General features: G+C 43.6%; 1 protein-coding gene across 1 annotated transcript in view; it reads left to right on the forward strand.

Moving 5' to 3' along the window:
• The first annotated feature begins 734 nt into the window (after window positions 1-734).
• The window catches only part of LOC142310060 (protein-glutamine gamma-glutamyltransferase E-like), a 71,418-nt gene continuing 49,389 nt past the window's right edge, over window positions 735-22,763 (forward strand). The window contains exon 1 of the mRNA XM_075347532.1: window positions 735-791. Coding sequence (XP_075203647.1) covers window positions 785-791 — 7 coding nt within the window. The 5' untranslated portion in view covers window positions 735-784. The remainder of the gene's footprint in view (window positions 792-22,763) is intronic.

Here is a 22,763-nt window from a genome sequence, read left to right on the forward strand (position 1 = left end):
GTCTTCCCATCCTTGGGCGCCAGCTGTTTTCGTACCGAAATCCCCTGGCATTGCCTCCTGGCGGCTAAGTACCAGCACCAACCTATTTCCAACTTCTGTGGCTTTAGCAAAGTCTCGGTAGTTACACAGGTCCACTCCTCTAGGTCAGTTATCAGTGTTTTGGTCCAGTGGGTTCACTATTCTCCTCGCTTGCCCTTGTCGGGCATGACATGACTTAACATGCTGCCCAACCTTTCACTATTGCCATAGTCACAAGAAAATCAATTTTCTTAATGTATTCTATCAGTGGTAATAATATTGTGATTGAGTGGTGTACACTGGTAACGAAAATTTGGTGCAGATTTATTAACAAATTCACAGTTTTTTTCCGATACGTACGCATGAGTTGTAAAAAGTTGATGAAAGTAGAAAGAAAATTGTGAATCATTGACATAGTTTTGTTTTCTTCCACTGTGACGTACAGTTCTTTAGAACAGACTGGTGCACTGCTTGTAGGGTGCATCAGGCCGTAATAAAGACAAGTCATTGAGTACAGGGACACATAGAACATGACTATTTACATTACTTACATTCTTCTATGTTAAGCTGATTACTAGTTTGGTAGGAAAAGCGGGATGAAAGTGTATTGAACCTCACCCAGCTCATTTAAATTGTAATTAAGTTAAGGAGGAGGAGAATAGCCAGCCTCAGTTATAAATACAGCTCTGAGTATTACTTGATGTCATTTCCCGACTATATAGTCCGAGTGCACAACCTGAATAACTCAGGGCAACATTCAGACACCATGACAGGTGAGTGAAGGACTGGGCTGGGTTAAGTTATAAAGGTGACAGTCTTTCAGTCTTTGAGGTTAATTTATGTGTCCTTTGTATTGTGAGTAGAGTCAACTAAAATATGACTTAATAAACAAATATCTAAGTGTGGATCTAGACTTAGTTTTCTTTCTACACAAACCTGTTAGCTGTATGTTGCTTCTTTGGTTGCATTTGTGCTATTGGTTTTGTTATACTATTGAATTACCTAGTATTGACACTAAACTGCTGTTTTTTTAATACATGTTGTGCATGGTTCTTATGTGTTTCTGAAAAAATAACATCTTAGTGTCATTTGATTACTGCTGAGGACCTTGTGAGTCAATGATGTATAATTGAGGACATCAAAGAAAAGTAGAGGATCTAGGGGTGTTGTGCTGTTCAAGGTCAGCAATGATGAATCATCCAACCCATTACCCAAAGATTTTGATCTTTTCTTTGATATCCTCAATATTATCCATGCTGGTGGCAGAGGAGGGTCTTGTTGTACAGCACCAACAATTTAGGTGAAAACACTTTTGTTTATAATGAATTTTTACATTGTTTTTGTGGCTCAAAGTTTCCAGCACAATTATGTACAAGAACTGTTACCATAATACATACAGTGAAGGAAATAATTATTTGATCCCTTGCTGGTTTTGTAAGTTTGCCCGCTGATAAAGTCATAAACAGTCTATAACGTTAAGGGTAAGTTAATTTTAACAGTGAGAGGTAGAATATCCAAAATAAATCCAGAAAATCACATTGTATAAATGCTATAAATTTATTTGCATTTTGCAGAGAGAAATAAGTATTTGATCCCTCTGGCAAATAAGACATGATATTTGGTGGCAAAACCCTTGTTGGCAAGCACAGCAGTCAGACTTTTTTGCAGTTGATGATGAGGTTTGTGCACATGTAAGGAGGAATTTTGGTCTACTCCTCTTTGCAGATCATCTCTAAATCATTAAGATTTTGAGGAGGTCGCTTGGCAACTCGGAGCTTCAGGTCCCTCCTTAAGTATTCTATGGGATTAAGGTCTGGAGACTGGCTAGGCCACTCCATGCCCTTAATGTGCTTCCTTTGGAGCCACTCCTTTGTTGCCTTGGTTGTATGTTTTGGGTCATTATCGTGCTGGAAGACCCAGCCACGACCCCTTTTTAATGTCCTGTCAGAGGGTAGGAGGTAGTTACTTAGGATTTTACGGTACATGGGTCCATCCATTGTCCCATTGATGTGGTGAAGTTATCCTGTGCCCTAAGCAGAGAAACACCCCAAAAACATAATGTTTCTACCTCCATGCTTGAGAGTGAGGACGATGTTGTTTGGGTCATAGGTAGCATTTCTCTTCCTCCAAACACGGCGAGTTGAGTTAAGGCCAAAAAGCTAAATTTTTGTCTCACAGCACCTTCTCCCAATCACTCTCAGAATCATCCAGCTGTTCATTGGCAAACTTCAGATGGGACTGCACCTGTGTCTTCTTGAGCAGTGGGACTTTGCGTTCCATGCAAGATTTTAAGCCATTACGGCGTATGTTTTACCAAGTGTTTTCTTAGTGACAGTGGTCCCAGCTGCCTTGAGGTCATTAACAAGTTCCCCCTGTGTAGTTTTAGGCTGATCTCTCACCTTCCTAATGATCTTGATACCCCACGAGGTGAGATTTTGCATTGTGCCCTAGATCGATGTCGATTGACACTCATTTTGTATTTCTTCCATTGTTTTACTATTGCACCAACAGTTGTCTACTTCTCACCCAGCATCTTACTTATAGTTTTGTAGCCAATTCTGGCCTTGTGCTGGTCTGTGATCTTGTCCCTGACATCCATCGAAAGCTCTTTGGTCTTCCCCATCTTGTATAGGTTAGAGTCTGACTGATGAAAGGGAACCTGTCAGGTGCAATATGTACCCAGAACCATGAGCAGTTCTGGGGTTCATATTGCTAACCCCTGCCTAGTAGTCCCAGTCTATAGTAGCATGGATAAAGGGATCTTTAGAAAAAGTATTTCTAAAGACCCCATTTGATATGCTAATGAGTCCAGGGACTAGTTGTGATAGCGTTACTTCCTCTGGCTAGTTGGCCCCCTTAGCATATAAGTAGACCCCTGTGGGCATGCTAACATGCTAATGGATGTGCAGCGTCAGAGGATGGTTGCGCTCACCTCTCTGCTGCCATCGCATCCAAGTCTTCGATTTCAGCTGAGTGTTTCAGCTGAGGTTTGAAGCCAGGACTCAGACACCCAGCTTCATAGTGCGTATAAGGCTAGGTTCACATTTCCGTTGTTTTAAATCCATCAGGTCCGTCAGCAATGGATCAGTTGTTTTCTAGATGTCAACTGACACAACAGATGTGTTTTTCACAGGATTCCTTTCACAGGAATCCTGTGAAAAAACTGATCCGTCGCGTCCGTTACATCCGCTATGCGTCCGTTTTTTTGACGGATCAGTCATGATCCGTTTGTGTTTGGGACAGCCCAGTGGGTATGTCAAACATGCTGGGCATGCTCAGTAGAGCATGACAGAATCCAGCGCTGGATTCCGTTGTAAGACGGATTACGACGGAATCCAGCACCATAGACATCCATTACAAGCTTGACGGATGGCGATGAAATCCTGCGCGGCGCGTTAATTTTGATGGCCAGAAAAACGTTACATTCTGCGTTGCTCCTGCCCGGAGGTAAGTCAAAAAATGACTGACCGCGACGCAGCGGATGCAACACAAGGTCATCAGTCGCAATCCGCCACTAATACAAGTCTATGGGACTCAACGGAAACCGCTAAACGGATGCCGTTGTTTACCATAGCCGCGGATTGTGACTGATACATTTTAACAGAAATGTGAACCTAGCCTAACCAAAAGTCCAGGATCATGTATGCTGAGACGAAATCGATGATTTGGACATGATGGCAGCAGAGAGGTGAGCGGGTGAGCGCAACTAACCTCTGACGCTGCACATTCATTAGCATGTTAGCACGCCCACAGGGGCGTGCTTACATGCTAAGGGGCCCGACTAGCCAGAGGAAGTAGCGCCATCACCACTAGACCCTGGCGTCATTAGCATATCATATGTGATCTTTAGAAATACTTTTTCTAAAGATCTCTTTATCTATTTCTAAACTTACAAAATCAAATGATTTAGAAATGTATGTTATATTTATATTCTCATATTTACGACGTTGACAGCACAAAAAGTCGTTATCACGTAAAGTGGTATTATTGAGGGTACGGTATATCTGTGCATGTTCACTTAACAACAACATTGTATATGGCTATTTTAGAGTAAAGAGCCATTTACATGCTGCGACACTGCTAATGATATATCGTCGGGGTCACGGTGTTTGTGACGCACATCCGGCTTCGTTAGCAACATCGCAGCATGTTACAGGCTGGAGCGACCTTAAATGATCGCAAAAGAGACAAAAATCATTGGTATATGAGAGGTCGTTCATTTATCAAAAATTGTTGTCTAGCAAGTAGCGATGTTGTTCCTCATTCCTGCGGCATCACACATCGCTATGTGTGACACTGCAGGAGCGACGAACATCTCCTTACCTGCGTCCCCTGGCAATGAGGAAGGAAGAAGGTGGGCGGCATGTTCCGGCCGCTCATCTCTGTCCCTCCTCTGCTATTGGACGGCTGCCGTGTGACGTCGCTGTGACGCCGCATGAACCGCCCCCTTAGAAAGGAGGCGGATCGCCGGCCAGAGCGACGTCGCAGGGAAGGTAAGTCCGTGTGACGGGTGTTAGCGATGTTGTGCGGTACGGGCAGCGATTTGCCCGTGACGCACAAACGATGGGGGCGGGTACGCTTGCTAGCGATATCAGTACCGATATCGCAGCGTGTAAAGTACCCTTTAGTTATCTTAAGAGTGTATTATAATTGACCAAGTACCTAAAAACATAGTAAAAGAAAACCAAACAGGTGGAATCATTTACTTCAATAGAGCAAGTTAGTAGGCACATCAGGAGTCTGAAATAGTTGCACATGTTTGTAACATGTTTCTTTGAGATACAGTAATCATTTGATATTAAACATTAAGAATGATACTACTCTTAAATTTAAAATTCACTAAAGCTACAATCGACCTCTAGAAAACAACGGATTTTGCCAAGGGAAGAAGTCATCATTTGGTAGACCCCTGATGAGGGATATGGACAGGGGTAGTACTAGTACATCCACTATAATTGAAGGATTCACCACACTCTCTCAATTTGCAATGCAGAGGTAAATTTTATTGTTCAAATGACATTAATGAACACCATAAGCAACACATCTTGTGCTGACGTTTTGACTCCTCCGGGTCTTTATCATATGGTCACTTTAGAGTCAGGATAAGGGCATCAGTGTATGTGTCAGCGCTATGGCTATGGCCTCCACCGAGTGCATATTTTCCATTGCTAGTACATCCACTGTAGGGCACAGACAGAAAAGGACCCCTGTGCAAGAATAAGATATGGGCCCTTTCCAGTCCAATAGCCCATCATAATGCTCAGTTCCACCTATTTTTGAGTTGGAAATGGACCCTCTTAGCTCTCAGGACCCTGTGCGGCTGTACAGGTTGCACCACTCAAATGTCCGCCCCCGGTATATCCATTTTAATAACATTTTTGGTTGAACATTCTGTGATCAGAAGTGACGACATACTACAAGGGGTCGAACTGCTACAACCCCAAGATCATTGGAACGAAGGTGCGTCAGCGCTAGTAGTCTATGGTTTAGTGAATAGAAATGGTAAAGAACAAAATACGATGTCTATGACAATGAAGAGTTTTGGACACCCATATTTATGTAATGTATGACCTCTGCCAATTACATTACTTAACAAAACCCAAACAGAAAAACATGTGCATAAATCGCAGACACTAACCCAAAGAATATTTATAGAGATATAAAATGTAATCTTTTTTATTAACAGTATACAGAATAGGTGTGGATGCAAAGCCTTCTTTAAAGAGCTTACAGCACTTGGATTTGAGTGGAGACAAAAATCCTGGGCTCAGGGGATTCTAAGAAGAATAAAATGAGTGTAGTGAATCCTCAGAACGTTTTTATCCACTGGGATTTATGAGAGAAGATATCTATATTACTGTTTTGTGTTTTTATGCTATACATAGCAATACATAGCTTCATATTTAACACTGTAAATGTGCCTACAAATATTAGATTTTAACTTATATAAATGAATGATATCAACCAAAATGATCACTCATTGGGTAAAATTTATGAAAGATCATTTTTGGTGACTAATCAAAAGACTGTAATTGTATAAAATCTAGATGGCCGGTTTTCAAATCTTTAGGTTGAAAGTCAGAGCCAAGATACATAGCTGAAAGATTATTCTGAAAAAAAGATTTTTCATTTGTCCCCAAGTGTCATTGAACTTGAACGGCCGAGTTGAATGAATGTAATTGCAAGTATGGACAAAATGTGTATTGGTGCCTCTGGCTGATGATTCTTAACCAATCATTTTTTTAATGGTTAATAATAATAGTGATGGGCAAATAGTAATTATTTGTGTTCGGATTATTATACATAACTAACCCCAAAGTACTATTCAGGTATTCGCACAAATAAGGACCCTAATGCAAGTCAATGGGGAACTCGAGCATTATTCTTGCTGTGTCGAATACTGGAATAGTACTCGGTGTTCGGTAAGCATTATCTGGACATGAATAGTTACTATTCGCCCATCTCTATTAATTAACCATAAAACTACTTTTATCTAATATGTCAATCCAACATGATCATCAATGAGTCCACAAACCAAACCATATGTTTAGGAAATGTCCATCTGAAATCAATCTGGTTTCTTCATATAGGTACAAATTCAATCCAGTTCTTGGATGGATGGATGGATGGATGATCGGTCAATCATGTTTTAGTTTTCTTTTCTTTTAGAAAAGCATAAGGTGAAATCACAAGTAGTTGCTTTATAATGAAGAGATTTTGGAAATTGCTCCCATATCTTAATCACTATATCTTAATCCCCATATCATAATCCCCTTGCTTAGATTGCACCACTTTGGTCACAGTAGTCATACCTTTGATCATTTCCAGGATCTGGAGCTGCAGTTCATTGATGGAGTCCTTACCCATGGCTTGTTCCTTGTCTCCCACCAGCACTGGTGTAGCTGGCACCAACCCCGGTTGCTGAAGCTTAGCGCTGCAGTGATCCAGCTCATGCAACACCCGGATGGCCCGGTCTTTAAATTCTGCAAAGCTGAGGTTAGGGTTTTGCATGGACACAATGCGCAGCTGGGTCCGGTGGGCATCGGACAGAAGCCCCTCTATGAACTGATCAGTCAGCAGGCAGTTCTCATCTATCACCCCCTCCGTTTCCACCTGCCAAACAGCTCTCATTGCCTTCAGAAGGTATACTGTCTTGCACCTTTTGTTTGCATCTGTAAAATCACATCTTTATCTCAGCTGCTGTATGGGTATCGAAAGTTTCCTTGAATTTAGTCAAAATGTCCTTTGCCACTCTTTTATCTGTCTCCGACCTGGCTTGACTACTCGCTGAGTTGCCCCGATCAATTGGCCAATAAGAACGCTGGCTTTCTGGTCCTCCATCATAGGGTACACCAAGAATAAACTGTATAGTCTTTTCTTGAAGTCAGCCAGGGCATATGCCTCCCCAGAATACTGGGGTAGCCACATTGCTCCTGGGAGGCACAGCATGGTAAACAGTAGCACCGGAGCTGGGGTTTATGCTGCAGCTCTGGCAACAGGGACAGTTTTGTATCTTTCCTCACTGGACATGCCTCAACCAGTGATCTCCTGCTCTTTTCCGGCAGTGGGACTCTCCTTCGCGCTCTTTCTGGACTCCATCCATGATTTCACGCTCTTCTTTGGTTCCACCCACGATGGCACTCCCCTTCTCTTCCCACACGGAATAGTCAATGGCGACTGTCCTTTTTAAGCAATACATTTTGACACAGTTCTGTAAAGCGCAGAGTACCCGTTGTTGTGGGCATGTTATCCTGTTCATGATGCCAAAATAGAGCACCCACGGGGCAGTGGTTAAGTCACTCATCACCGGGCCGGTGTTGTCGGGTCTGGGATATCATGAGTGGCCCTGCCCGGCTTTGTGGCCCCGAGGTGTACACCACAAAGAGATTGAAGGATGGGATGGAGATGTTGGGAGTAGTGGTTGTCTCATGACGCCACCTGCGGTATCGGCCAGGGATTACCCACCTCTGTGGTCACTCTCCTCTGGTGCAGATGGTGTCGCAGCTAGGATAGTTCAGCTTCCCGTAGGTGAAGCTAGGCCTCAGTGAGGATGATGGAGGTGGCAGTCTATGGGGGTGTACGTTGGGGTGCAGGACTGAGGACGCCGATAGTAACTGGACAAAACAGATTGGTAGCCTCTTTTACCTTTTACTGGTCAGTTGTTATGGTCCCAAAGTTACAGTGCTCCGGTCAGCCTGGTAGCAGTGGGGAATCTCTCCTTGCCAGGTGGAATGAAGGCCTTCCTTAATGAGCTCTCTGTGTGGGTCGCTGTGGCAGGCAGCGCGAGCTGCATGTAGGGCCCGCTTGTATTTCCGCAGCCCCGGGCTCTATTGTGCTACTTTACCTTGAGAGTCTCTGATGGACCAGGAGATGTGGAATTTCCTGCCCTCCAGTTTTACTGCTGGGCCTTTAGCACCTGACAGTCAAGGACCCTGGTTTCCTGATTCAGCGCTCGGTCCTGGAAAGTTTGCAGACAGCTCTCTAACAGTGACCGTTCTCTTTCCCTGGTACCCCAGTTCTGAGGTCTCTCTTCCTGTTCACCTGGCTAATCTCGCCCCAGCCCAGAATGCACAGGAAAGTTCATCCCAATGAGGACTTGAGCTCCCCCTTCTAGTCTGAGTTAGGAAGTATTGTGTGCGACTGTACCTGACAAGTAGATTTCCCTTCTGCTTCCAGGCATAGCATTGCGCCCCCCCCCGTTGAGGAGAACAATGCCACTGTGGCTCCCATGACCATTGGTGTGCCACAATTGCACGTTCCTAAGGGTAGTATTAAATACTATACAAGGTGAGAAGGAAAATTGAAAAAACAAAAACACAAAAGTTCAAATCATTACCCTTTTGTCCTCTTAAATTTAAAACAAAAAGTTAAAAATACATATACACTACTCAAAAAAGGTTAGGGATATTTGACTTTCGGATAAAATGTATTCAAAACATAAAAAGTTCACACTACAGTGATACTTTATAATAAAAGTAGGGCATTTAAGTTGAAACATGCAAAAGTGATCCTAATCTCAAACAGTTCCTAATCTCAAACAATTTATTGAAACAAAAGCAACAAGGGTAGTGGGTATAATTCCCCAAAAGTGTCATTGTCTCAATAACTTGTCATGGGGCCTTAAGCATCAATTGCAGCTCGGCAATCATGTCTCATGCTGTTCACAAATTGAGTTATTGTCTGCTGAGGCATGGCATTCCACTCTTCTTGAAGGGCTTCCCTCAGGTCATTGAGGTTCTGGGGTACAGAGTTTCGAGCCTCTACATGGTGACTCAGCTGATCCCATAAGTATCCTTAGGGATTCAGGTCTTGAGAAAGTTCAGGCCACTCGATTTGAGGAACTTTAGTCTCCAGCAGCTGTTCCCTAATGATGTGACCTCAATGAGCTGGAGCATTGTGGTATATGAAGATGAAATAAGAATTGTGTTGTTCATGCAGTGGCACAATGACTGGATTAATAATGTTATTCAAGAAGTATGGGCTTGTCACTGTATCATTCACAATATGTAGGGAGGTTCTGTATTGGCTAGACACACCTACTCACACTATAGCGCCAGGCCAACAAACTGTGATTTCTCTATGGAACTGATCACTCAAAGGGAATGTGACAGGTTTCTCATGCTCTTCAAACCACCAGAATCTGTATATTCCTTTATTAATACCTTAAAAGGCCTATATACTGGATGACACATTATCAGATGGGTAAAATAACCATTTTTAAAACTATTTTGAATATGCAAATAATCTTTTGACTAGTCAATGGGTGATTAGTTTCCTCAGACCAGTTGTCCCACTCAGCATGGCATTACACCCCTGTGGGCATGATAACATGATTTGAAAGAGCTGGCATCATCAGCAGCCCTCTGCACATTTCACCCAACTTTCTTCCCTACGCGTCATTGGGTCTATAAAACCAAGTGTACACTCTCCAGCATGTTGTACATGTTTGGAAGCAAAGAAGGAGCTTGATCTTTGTCTCCTCTGTGGATGTCAGCCTTCTTTTTTGTTTGTGGACATGTTAATGTATCATCTAGCATACTGGGCTTGTTGTGCAGGGTTTTTATAAATGAATATACAGATACTAGTGGTTTGGAAGGCATGAGAGACCTGTCAGGTTCCCTTTAGATAAAAAAAATGCAGTTTTGATATCCTTCTAATCGTACTGACATGGAGACTCATATTTATCTGTCATATTTATTGCAGAAAATACTGAGAAAACAAAACTCCCCAAAACAATTGTGGAAATGCATCTTTTTAAAAATGTCACTTCACTTGCATTTTTTTCCCACTTTCGAGTAAACCATCTCATAAAATGGATGGTGTCATTCAAAAATTCAACTAGTCCAACAAAAGAAAAACAAGCATGGCTTTTTCAGGGAGAAATTTTAAAAATGTTACTGCTCTAGAAAGGATCAGTGAAAGCCAGCATGCAGTTGATCAGAAGGCAAGTAAAAGGGACAGGAGTCCTGACTAGAGATGAGCGTTGTTCGAATCGAACTGTTCACCAATTTCAAATTCGAGTTGTTTTTGGCGATGTTCGAGTTGTTCGATGAACTCGAACGATTTGCTTAACGTTCGAGAGTTCGAGGTTATGTTCGATAACGGTTTGATCACCAAAAGCATAACTGTAGCTTTTTACAGCTACGTGTGCATGGAGTCAGCGCTTGCAGCCTGCGGTTAGCTGGTAACCAGGGTACATTTCGGGTATCCAAGCAAAGCGCTTTGCTTAGTAACCCGATGTGTACCCTGGTTACCAAGCACAGCGTCTTTACACGGGTCGTTGGTGGCTGGTCGCTGGTCGCTATCATTTTTTGCCTGATTGGCAGCTCACTAGCGACCATGTAGCGATGCACCAACGATCCCTGCCAGGTCGGATCGCTGGTCGGATGGTTGGTGCGTCACTATGTGTGACGGGACCCTAAGTGTTTCTATGACTATAAACACAGCTATAAATGCAAGGGGTGGGTAGTACAATCACGTGTACAGGAAGAGGATTCCTTGTGTTGGTAAACAGAAGCATGAATCCTTCTGGTACCACCACCTCTGCTTCCACCTCCTGTCCTACGCCATGTCCGCTCCCGTCCTGTGCCATATCCGGACGGGATGTGGAAGCAGCTGCGAAATCAAAAGTGAACAGTAGAAAAAAATATATCATATTCACTTTTCTGCAGACTCCCGACATGTCCGCTTCTAGCTCCTCTTCCCGGTACCGCCACCCCTGATCCGGCTGTGTGCAGACTCCCTGGACACGTCCGATGGCTGTGATCAGCTGATCCGGTCACCTGATGAAATCAGCTGATCATATAAGTCTCGCGATGAGGCTGGCTTTTTACCGCCCGGCTGGCTAAACTATCAGCTGATGCCGTCAGGAGACTTCATCACATGATTACCGCCGGGTCCTGCAGTGATCGAACAGGAGTCTGGACAGAATTGAATAGTTTTTTTTTTCTACTGATGCATCAGCTGATTGTATAAAAGCCGTTTATACAATCAGCTGGTGTGTCATGTGATTCAGGCCCTTGAACCTGACACATCATCTGATCGGTATACCTTCCAGCAAACTGATCAGATGATATTGGATCCGGATTGGACGGCGCGGGACCCTTGACCCAGGATTACTGAGTAAGGGGGTTCTTTATTTCAATAAAGATGGAGTCACTAATTGTGTTGTCTTTTATTTCTAATAAAAAATATTTTTCTGTGTTGTGTTTTTTTTATCTGTACTAGAACTTCATGGTGGCCATGTCTAATATTGGCATGACACCATGAATTTCGGGCTTAGGGCCAGTTGATAATATACAGCTAGCCCTAACCCCATTATTAACCAGCGAGCCACCCGTCAACAGGGCAGCTGGAAGAGTTGTATACAGCGCCAGAAGATGGCGCTTCTATGAAAGCGCCATTTTCTGAGGCGGCTGCAGACTGCAATTCACAGCTGGGGTGCCCAGAAAGCTTGGGCACCCTGCGCTGGGGATTACAATCCCCAGCTGCCTAGTTGTACCTGGCTGGACACAAAAATTGGGCAAAGCCCATGTCATTTTATTTTTAATTATTTCATAAAATTCATGGCTCGCTGGGTGTTAAGGGGTTAATACTAGCTTTGTTTTACTAGCTAGTATTAAGCCAGAGATTCTTAATGTCCGGCAAGTTTGACCCAGCCATTAAAAATCTCCAATAAATGGTTAAAAAAAAGACACCATACAGAGAAAAAATACTTTAATAGATATAAATACACAGACACACTTAAAGACTCCATGTTTATTACTCCCTCTCACCCCTCCATGATCCTGATCTTCTGTCTTCTTTCTCCTTCAACCCATGCAGCTCTGCTACATAAGACAGCACAGGGGAGGAAGATGCTCCTCCCCCGTGCAGTCTAATCCCTCAATGAGTGAGCAGAGGCTGCGGGTTGATAATTGCTGATGTCACCGCTGCCACCGTTGCAATAGTAACCTGACAGGTGGGTTACTATAGCAACGGTGATCTCCGATCACCTGATTCCCGGTGCCACTATTCACCGGCTGTGGCATCCAGTCCTTGCATGTGGGCTGCTCTGTGAGCACCGACATGCAGGAACGGTGAGCCAAGCATGTGCCCGAGTAGCATGACGTCATAGCCATGTGACCAGTCTGTAGCCAATGAGATAATACACACGTGACTGGTCACATGCTATGACATCACGGAAAGGTCCTGTCATCAGTGCTCATTACCGGGAGGGCACAGCGATGATCGGAAGGAAAAGCGGCGGTAGACAGTCTGCAGGACGCATCGCGGGACCTGTAAGTATAGTGACAATTTTTATTATTAACTGTATGTCTATATGTATAATGGGTTTGTAAGTGTTTGTGTTTGCCTGCCATTGTTTTCAATGGGGTTTGAAGGTGTTCGTCGAACGTTTGACGAACACACCCGCTGTTCGACGAACCGAATGCGAACACTTGGGGGGTAGCTCATCTCTAGTCCTGACAAATTGACAGGACTCATTGACGCATTTTAGTGCCTCTTCAACCATCACTCTGAATGCCTCACTGACCATTAGTGGTGCCTTGTCTAGATCTATGTACTTGTTTGGTGGTGTCGCCCCAGACATCAAATTCCTTTGTGGTTTTTCTTTGTGTTGCCTCTCTAAGAGGGCTATTATTCATCATATAACCTAAGCTCTTTTTTTGAGGATTTTTAAAATCTTTAGAAACTTGCACCAAATGGAATGATTGTCCTATAATAGTAAAAATAGAGTGCCCATCATTCTCCCTGCATCTCCTCAGCACTAATCTAGTGGTCTGGTCTTCTGTAAACTAAAAGTGCTGTCCACTATTGGAGAACCACTTTTTCAATATTCTTAATGTAGCTAGTAAAAAAAAATAAGCATACTTACCTCCTGAGGGGGCTCCCTCCGAGTGCTGTGTACACCGCAGTTTTGCAGCATTGTCAAGTCACGTGAGTACTGTAGTGTACCACCATCCGCTGATAGATTGCAGCACTTTGAGTAGTCCGAGAGGTAGGTATGTTTTTTGTGTTTTTTTACTAGACTCATAAGAGACTTTGAAAAGTGATGTCTAGGAGTGAAAAAGCTTTTTAACTTTATGAGATGATATGAGATGATATCCTGACTTATTCAGTAGAGATGAGTAATCCTGCCAAGGATCGGATCTGTTCAGGATCGCTAAAACCGCATGAGATCGCTGAGGGCTGCCATTGACCCATTATAATCCCAATTGCCAATGCATTAAGGCAATCTGGAAGAGCTGGGTAAAGTTCTGGGATTGTCGCATCTAATGGATGCGACAATCCTGGGTGGCTGCAGGCTGCTATTTTTAGGCTGGGGGGCCCAATAACCATGGGTCTGCCCAGCCTGAGCATACCAGCCCCAGCTGTCGGGCTTTATCTTGGATGGGTATCAAAATTAAATGGGACCGCAAGCCAGGTTTTTTAAATTATTTATTTAAATATTTATAAAAAAAAAAAAAAGCCACATATGGTTCCTCTTATTTTGATGCACAGCCAAGATAAGCACATGGCTGGGGGCTGCAGCCAAGCCTGTAGCCATGGGTTTTATCTGTGCTGTATCAATATATAGGGGAACAAAAAAAAAATCTGTATTATACTCAGCTACATATCTGGCAGATGAGCAGAGTCAGGAGTAGTTTTTGCATTCTGTAGTTTCATTTAGGCTCAATAATTCCTGATCTATTTCTATCTTTTATATCTCAACCTCATCCTGCCAATAGGGTATAGTATATGTTACTATCTTGGGAAAAATCCTAAAAAAATCTAAATATCCTCCTATCTGTCCTGAATGGAGCAGGCATGCTAAGCCTTTGCTCCATTAATTGTCTATGGGGCTGTCGAACGCTGCTCCCATATAAAAGAAATAGAGTGGAGGCCAAGCATGATCACTTCTGTTCTATTCAATAAGTTGTCCTCTATTCCAAGAATAGGGGATAATTTAATTTTTGAGGAATTACCCTTTAACTTCTATATGTTGGAAGCAGCAGATTGACACTTCATCTTCATCATATGAACCTGTTAGTCAACAAAGTAATATTAGGTTGCACAATACATAGTTCAGTAAGTTTGCCAAGTGTGCCAATTATTTGGCATGTGGCTGTGACTCGTGGGTGGAATAAAGAACAATCATACATTATAAGGATTATGCACATTAAATCTGAAAAGAAAATAGATGAGATCATAAAAGTCAACAACACATGTTATTAGGGTCAGATCAAAAAAGCAAAGAATACAAAGTAAAAAAAAAAATCCATTCATGTATCTGTGATGTTATTTCCTCTATACCGTTGAAAGGTTTGGGATTTTACCCCTTTAAAGCCACTGAATATGTTATTCTACTATTTAAAAATCCATAAATATAACTACCCAGATTATTAAAAAGATATAAATTTATTAGTTCACAATAAAAAACGTCCAATTTCGTTCCAAAATATCCTATGATACCAGCTTTCTATGCTCTCCCTAAATTACATAAGTGAGTGAGTCCATTAAAAGGGAGACTAAGTGTTGCTGGGATTAATTCCATTAGTCAAAATGTTGGAATTTATTTAGATAAAATTTTGAGACCATTCGTGATATCGATGCCATCGTATCTTAGGGATACTTTTGACTTGCTTCAAAAATTGAATGGTATAATGGTGGGCAAAGAGGCATATTTGGCCTCTATTGATGTAGAGGCCTTATATAGAAGCATTATACACGAAAAGTGACTCCAGGCTGTGGAGTATCACTTTAGCAGTAGGGTCACACACTTTGAACATCATAATGGGTTTTGTCCTAGACTTATTGTCATTCATCCTACTTCATAATTATTTTCTTTTCAATGGGAAGTACTTCCAGCAGCTCAGGGGGACTGCAATGGGCAGCTCATGTGTGCCCATTTATGCAAATCTCCTCCTGAGCTTGTGGGAAGAAACCGTGATTTTTTCACATCTTGGTCAATGGTGGCAGGACCGTATAATATCATGGCATTGATATATAGATGACAAGCTTGTCATTTGGACAGGCACTAAAGAGGAATTTACACAGTTGGTCAAAGAGTTGGATGTGAATGATTTCAATCTAAAATTTACATTTGAGATTGATTAGTGGAGACTTCCTTTCCTGGACTTGGAAATATCAATTGGGGAATGAGGTATTATTCACACTAAGATGTTGAGAAAACGTACAGCGACTAACAGTCTCCTTCTGTGAAATAGCCATATCCATGTCTCCCTTCGGAGAGGCATCCCAAAAGGACAATATTTGAGGGCAACAAGGAATTGCTCGGATATTCATCTATTTAGAACAGGGGCAATTAGGCTAAGAAACAACTTTAGAGAAAGGGCATATCCAGAGGAGATACTTGATGCGGCCTTCTCTAATGACTTGAATGTGGAGCTGGATAGTTTGCTTACCCCTAGATCTAAGAAAGATGGTGATGAGGAAATTAGAATTATTGGAACATCTAATAATCAGACGGATCAAATCTTTAAAATCTTGAAGAAATATTGGGGTATATTAAAGGCAGTTGAGAGTATACTGGAATTATTACAGACTATCCTAAGATCACCTTTAGGAAAGGATGGTCAATTTGTGACCATTTGGTACACAGTCATTACACTAGACCCACACCTGGGGGCACTTGGTTGGATCAAAAGATCTGTGGTACCTTCAGGTGTGGGAGGAGTGTGTACTGTAAATGGGTGAACCAGTCCAAATCCTTTCTGAGTGCTTCTACAGGAAAAAAGTATTTTTCAAGAGATTTTGCCAACTGCTCAACTCAAGGGGTGTTATATATGGCTACGTGCATATGTCCCCTAAACTATGTGGGTAAGACCCGACGAGAATTTCGACGATGAGTTGGGGAACATTTAGGGGACACACGGCAAAAGAGGGACACCCCGATAGCTCGCCATTTGAATGAGCAACATGGGGGAAATGATACTGTTTTATCCTTCTGTGTCCTAGAAGTAGTAACACAGAGTGAAAGGAAAGGAAATTGGGACAGGAAAATTCTTCAGAAGGAGACTGAATGGATATATCGGATGGGATCTGTTAAACGCAGTGTATAAACGATAAGTTAAATTATGGTTGTTTTCTAGATTAAAATGTCTGGTTTGAACCTTGTAAGGGGATTCTGAATTTGTTTTGACTGTAGGGCGCCTGGGGTTCTGATAATGTAAATAGAGGACTTTCAGTACTTAAACCTTATGAGATGGGTTTAGGACAATAAGGGATATGGTTTCCTTATTTTTAAATTTAGATTGGACGTTTTTATTGTAAATCAATAAATTTATATTTTTTTAATAATCTGGGTTTTCATATTTATGGATTTTGACTAAGGGCCTTGATAAATTATTTATTGGTATATATAATATCTACTTATTACAAATTATTATTGGGAGATATGCAAAAATTATGGGAGCTTTAGAGTGGCAGAACATAAAAATACATGAAAATCTGAAAAAGTGAAGGGCGTTAATAAGTGATGTGCGAGCACTACCATGCACGGGTGCTCTGCTCTAATGATAAGCGAGCACTACTATGCCCAGGTGCTCGGTATTAGTGATAAATGAGCTCTACCATGCACGGGTGCTCGGCTCTAATGATAAGCGAGCACTACTAGGCCCAGGTGCTCGGTATTAGTGATAAATGAGCTCTACCATGCCCGGGTGCTCGGTACTAGTGATGAACAAACTCTACCATGTTCGGATGCTTGGTACTAGTGATGAGCGAGCACTACCATGGTCAGGTGCTCAGTACTAGTGATGAGTGAGCTCTGCCATGCTCGGAAATAGTGATAAGCGAGCTCTACCTTGCTTGGGTGCTCGTTACTAGTGATAAAAGAGCACTATCATGTCCAAGTGCTCGGTATTAGTGATAAATGAGCTCTACCATGTCCGAGTGCTCAGAATTAGTGATGATTGAGCACTACCATGCTCGGGTGCTCAGAATTAGTAATGAACGAGCACTACCATGATCGGGTGCCCTGTACTTGAAATGAGGAGGTTGGACACTTGGATTGGCATGACTCGAGTACTGAGTATAATGGAAGGCAGTGGGAAACTTGAACATTTTTGCAGAAGATCTTCTTGAAGGTGTGGGGTCAATTCATCTCTACTATTGTGAGTCTTTTGTATAGTGTTTCTGCTTTCATCCTGTTTTTAAGTGTGCACCATCTTCATCTTTTCATTTGTGCCTTTTTTTAACCCCTTAACGACCGCCGATACGCCTTTTAACGGCGGTAAATAAGGGTACTTCTTCCGATCCGCGGCTTTTTTACGGCGGTCAGAAAAAAGGGTATAGCGCCCCCCAGAGTCAGAAAATCTCCGGGATTTCAGCTACCGGGGGTAGCTGAGACTCTGGAGATCATAATTCAGGCCGTTTTTTCCGGTCCCCGGTCACGTGATCACCGGTATACACCGTATACCGATGATCACGTTACAGTAAATGATAGCGCCGATAAAAAATTATTTATCTCCCACCTGACATGATCAAACATGCTAGATGGGAGATAAGTCTCCTCCCCGGTCCCCTCCAGTCCCCCGGTGTCACCAAAGTGCCCCCCCGATTCCCAACCCCCTCCCGAAAATCCAAGATGGCTGCGAGCACAGCAGCACACTGGCCGCATTTACCCTTTTCCTCTGATTTCTGTCCCATGTGCCATGACACATGCGACAGAAAACTGCTCCCCAGGCACTGCCAGGTCACCCCCTATTCCCCCACCTTCATCCACCGCGATCCCTCCTCCTTCACAATACACACTGGTCACAAGCGCAGAGCGGCTGACAGCTCAGCTTCCTGTATTCAGAGAGCTGAACTCACTGCTCGCACACTGCTGCTGTGACCCGGGGAGGGTAGGTGCAGATTCTTTGCACCCACTTTCCTCAAATGGAGGGTCTGCACTCCTAGAAAATGGGGGATACGTTACCTGAACGTGGTCCCCATATTCTAGAAGGTCCAGAATAGTAGTGGGACCTCCAAAATGGATTACTGCAGACCAGATTTTTTTTTTCTTTTCAATAATTGGTGAAAGAGGAAATGTTTTAGGGAGTGTTTTTTCAAATATTTTTTTTTTTTGTCAATTTTTTTTTATTACTGTTAATTAGTTTATGTCTGGTATCAAATAGACGCCGGGACATCACTAACTGCTGGGCTTGATGCCAGGTGACATTACACATCTGGTATCAACCCCATTTATTACCCCATTTGCCACCGCACCAGGGCAACGGGATGAGTTGGGGTGAAGCGCCAGGATTGGCGCATCTAATGGATGCGCCACTTCTGGGGCGGATGCGGCCTGCTATTTTTAGGCTGGGAAGAGTCCAATAACCATGGCTCTTCCCACCCTGAGAATACCAGACCCCAGCTGTCAGCTTCACCTTGGCTGGTGATCTAATTTGGGGGGACCCCACGTTTGTTTGTTTTTTAATTATTTATTTATAAACAATTAAAAAAAAAAACAGCTTGGGGAGCCCTCCAATATGATCACCAGACAAGATGAAGCTGTCAGCTGTGGTTTGCAGGCTACAGCTGTCTGCTTTACCCTAGCTGGCTATCAAAATTAGGGGGGACCCAACGTCATTTATTTTAATTTTTAATATTTTTTTGGGGGCTAAATACAAGGCTAGGCACCTTTTAGTGCCTCATAAAAGGCACTAAAGGGTGCCAGCTTAGAATATGCAAGGGGGTGGGACGTTATATATGTTTGACATCTATCCATTCATCCATTGTAGCATTTTAGGCTATGTGCCCACAATCAGGGTTTGCAGCATTTTGGGCGCAGAGTGGTTTCCCTGCGTCCATAACGCTGCGTTGTGCAGTAGAAGCACAGTGGAAGGATTTATAAGAAATCCCATGCCTACTGTGCTTCTTTTCTCCGCAGCATAAACCGACCTGTGATGCAGCTTCCCGAGCCTCAGCAAGTCAATTTATGCTGCGGAGACGAGAGTGTTCTCTGCAGGTAGAATAGAGCTAAAGTCCACAGCAGCCTGAACCCAAATCGTGGGCATGGGCAGCTGAGTTCTCCCGTATACAACAGTCACATCTCTGCAGGAAGGCTGACACTGTGTATTAGATGCCATGTTGCTGGATCATGGCCACATAGCCTAACAGTGAGAATATTGTTGCTACAGCAACATTTTTGTGAAGTACCTGTGGATTCAAAATGGTTACTATACTCCTGAATAAAATCCTTGAGGGGTCCAGTTTCCAAAATGGGGTCAATTGTGGGGGGTTTCTGATGTATAGGTACCCAAGAGGCCCTGCTAATGTGACATGGTGTGTGCAATTTATTTCAACTTTTCCAAAATTCAAATGGTGCTCCTTCCATTCCAAGCCCTCCCATTTATCCAAACAGAGGTTTTTGGCCACATGTGGGGTATCCCTGCGCTCACAAGAAATTGGATAACAACCTGTGAAGTCCATGTTTTGTTGTTGCCTCTTGAAAAAGTGAGAAATATGATGCTAAATCAACATTTTTGTGAAAAAAAATGAAAATTTTTAATATGGCAACCTAAGCTTATCAAATTCTGTGAAGTTCTCGTGGATTCAAAATGCTCAATATACACCTAGATGAAAGCCTTGAGGTGTCTTGTTTCCAGAATGGGGTCACTTGTGGAAAACCTCCACTGTTTAGGCACCTTAGGGGCTTTCCAAATGCGACATAGCGTCCGCTAATTATTCCAGCCAATTGTTCAGTCAAATGGCACTTTTTCCCTTCCGAGCCCAGCTGTGCACCCAAACAGTTGATTTCCACCACACATAAGGTATCAGCATACTCAGGAGAAATTTCACAATAAATTTTATGCTGATTTTTTTCCTTTACTCTTGTTAAATAAAAAAGCTATCTGGTTGAAGTAACAATTTTGTGGTAAAAATGTATTTTTTTTATTTTCACAGCTCAACATTATAAACTTCTGTGAAGCACCTGGGGGTTCAGGGTACTCACCAAACATCTAGATAAATTCCTTGAGGGGTCTATTTTTCAGAATGGGGTCACTTGTGGGGGACCTTTACTGTTTAGGCACCTCAGGGGCTTTCCTAATGCAACATGGCGTCCGCTATTGATTCCAGCCTATTTTGCAGTCAAATGGCACTCCTTCCCTTCCGAGCCCTACCGTGTGCCCAAACAGTTGATTTCCACCACATATAAGATATTACCATACTCAGGAGAAATTGCACAATAAATTTCCTGGTGATTTTTTTCCTGTTACCCTTGTGAAAAAAAGCTACCTGGTTGAAGTAACAATTTTGTGGTAAAATTTTATTTTTTTATTTTCATGGCTCAACGTTATAAACGTCTGTGAAGCACCTGGGGGTTCAGGGTACTCACCAAACATCTAGTTAAATTCCTTGAGAGGCCTAGTTTCCAATATGGGGTCACTTGTGGTGCTTTTTTGCTGTTTACGTACCTTAGGGGTCCTCCAAATGCGACATGGTGCTCGCAATCTTTTTCAGCCAAATTTCCTTTCCAAAATTCAAATATTGCTTCTTTCGTTCCAAGCCCTCCCATTTGTCCAAACAAAGGTTTCAGACCACATGTGAGGAATCACCGCGCTCATACAAAAGTGGGTAACAAATGTTTGTGTCAAGTTTTTGGAATTACCTCTTGAAAAGTGAGAAAATTGATGCTAAAGCAACATTTTTGAGAAAAAAATGACAATTTTCAATATGACAACGTAACGTTATCAAAATCTGTGAAGTACCTGTGGGTCCAAAATGCTCACTATACCCCTAGATAAAATCCTTAAGGGGTCTAGTTTCGAAAATGTGGTCACTTGAGGGGTGTTTCTGCTGTTTAGGTACCTTAGGGGATCTGTAAATGCAACATGGTGCCCACAATCTGTTTCAGACAAATTTGCTTTCCAAAATTCAAATATCGCTCCTTTCATTCCAAGCCCTCCCATTTGCCCAAACAAAGATTTCTGACCACATGTGGAGTATCGGCGCGCTCATAAGAAAGTGGGTAACAAAGTGTGAGGTCCAATGTTTGGTGTTACTGTGATGCCCTGGACTAGTCAGGTCGTCCCAGGTAGTCCCATGCACACACACACCACCTCCCCTTAGAAAGGTGACAGCAGCCAACCTTCAAACCCTTGTCACCACCCTCCAGGTTTGATGTCCACACCAGGGGGGTGAGCCAGGCAATTGGCTCCATCCACCGAGGAGTTCACAGGCCTGGAGGTGGGAAAAACAGAGAGTTCTAAGTAGATTAGCTTTGACAGTGGAGGAGAGAAGTCAAGTTCAAGGGCAGATCTGTGACCAGGCCTGCCATAGTCTACCAGGTGTCTGGCTTGGAGCCCAGTCACCTCTGGCAAGGAGGCAGACGGTGTTGGCCGCCTGCAGGAGCTGGGATTACAGCCGGTGGAACCGTAGGGACCGGGGTCGGGCAGCTGCCCGCCGGTACCAAACCGGGGAGCCGATTGGAAACCGGAGCACCTGGAGGGGTACTCAGACCCAGTACGAAGCCCAGAAATCAATAGGTTGAGTCAACTCAACTGATTGAGGACTGGACTTTAGGACCTTTCCCACACAAGACCCAACTGAAGACAACAGCCCAACCATTAGGGTAAAGCCACCGCCAAGGCATAGAGACCCAAGGGGCCAGCGTCTGTGGGCAAACAGGGCTCTCCCGACACACAGCAAGCTGGTGAGCGGACTACCGTTGCTTAGGCATAGGAGTCATAACGTCTACACTAAAGAGGTGCAGGAGAAAGGCGGAAACCACCAACCTGTTAAGGGGAAGCTGCAGCCGGCTGCGGGCACCGTACATCATCCCGTTTGGTTTACCAGAGACTCCGGTGTGTTGTATCATAGTGAGTACACCAGTGCCTTCGGGCCGCACACTGCGCCGTACCGCACCAGCACCCAGCACGCACCCATCCCCTCGTCTCAGCACCTCCCTCGGGCCCCCGGGACCATCACTCCCCTACCCACCGAGGGATCAACACCAAGCTGCACAACACCGTCCCCAGGAGGCCTAGTCAACAGCAGCGGTGGTGTCCATCTATTCACCACAACCCGTGGGTGGCGTCACGAACTTAAATCCTCTACAAACCACTGCGGCCCCGGCCGTGGAACTCCCCACTGAAGTCCCTGCGTGTAGCGCCACCTCCCTTTCAGAGAGACGTGACCCCCCGGTTTTGTGGAAGAGCTCGAGTCACCCACCGACGAGCACGGATCCGAGCGGCTCGGCAGCCGGCCGAGCCCGTGGGGCGGTACATTACCTCTTGAAAACGTAAGAAAATTAGTGC

Source organism: Anomaloglossus baeobatrachus, chromosome 5 (assembly GCF_048569485.1).
Source record: "Anomaloglossus baeobatrachus isolate aAnoBae1 chromosome 5, aAnoBae1.hap1, whole genome shotgun sequence".
In the NCBI taxonomy this organism is placed as follows: domain Eukaryota; kingdom Metazoa; phylum Chordata; class Amphibia; order Anura; family Aromobatidae; genus Anomaloglossus; species Anomaloglossus baeobatrachus.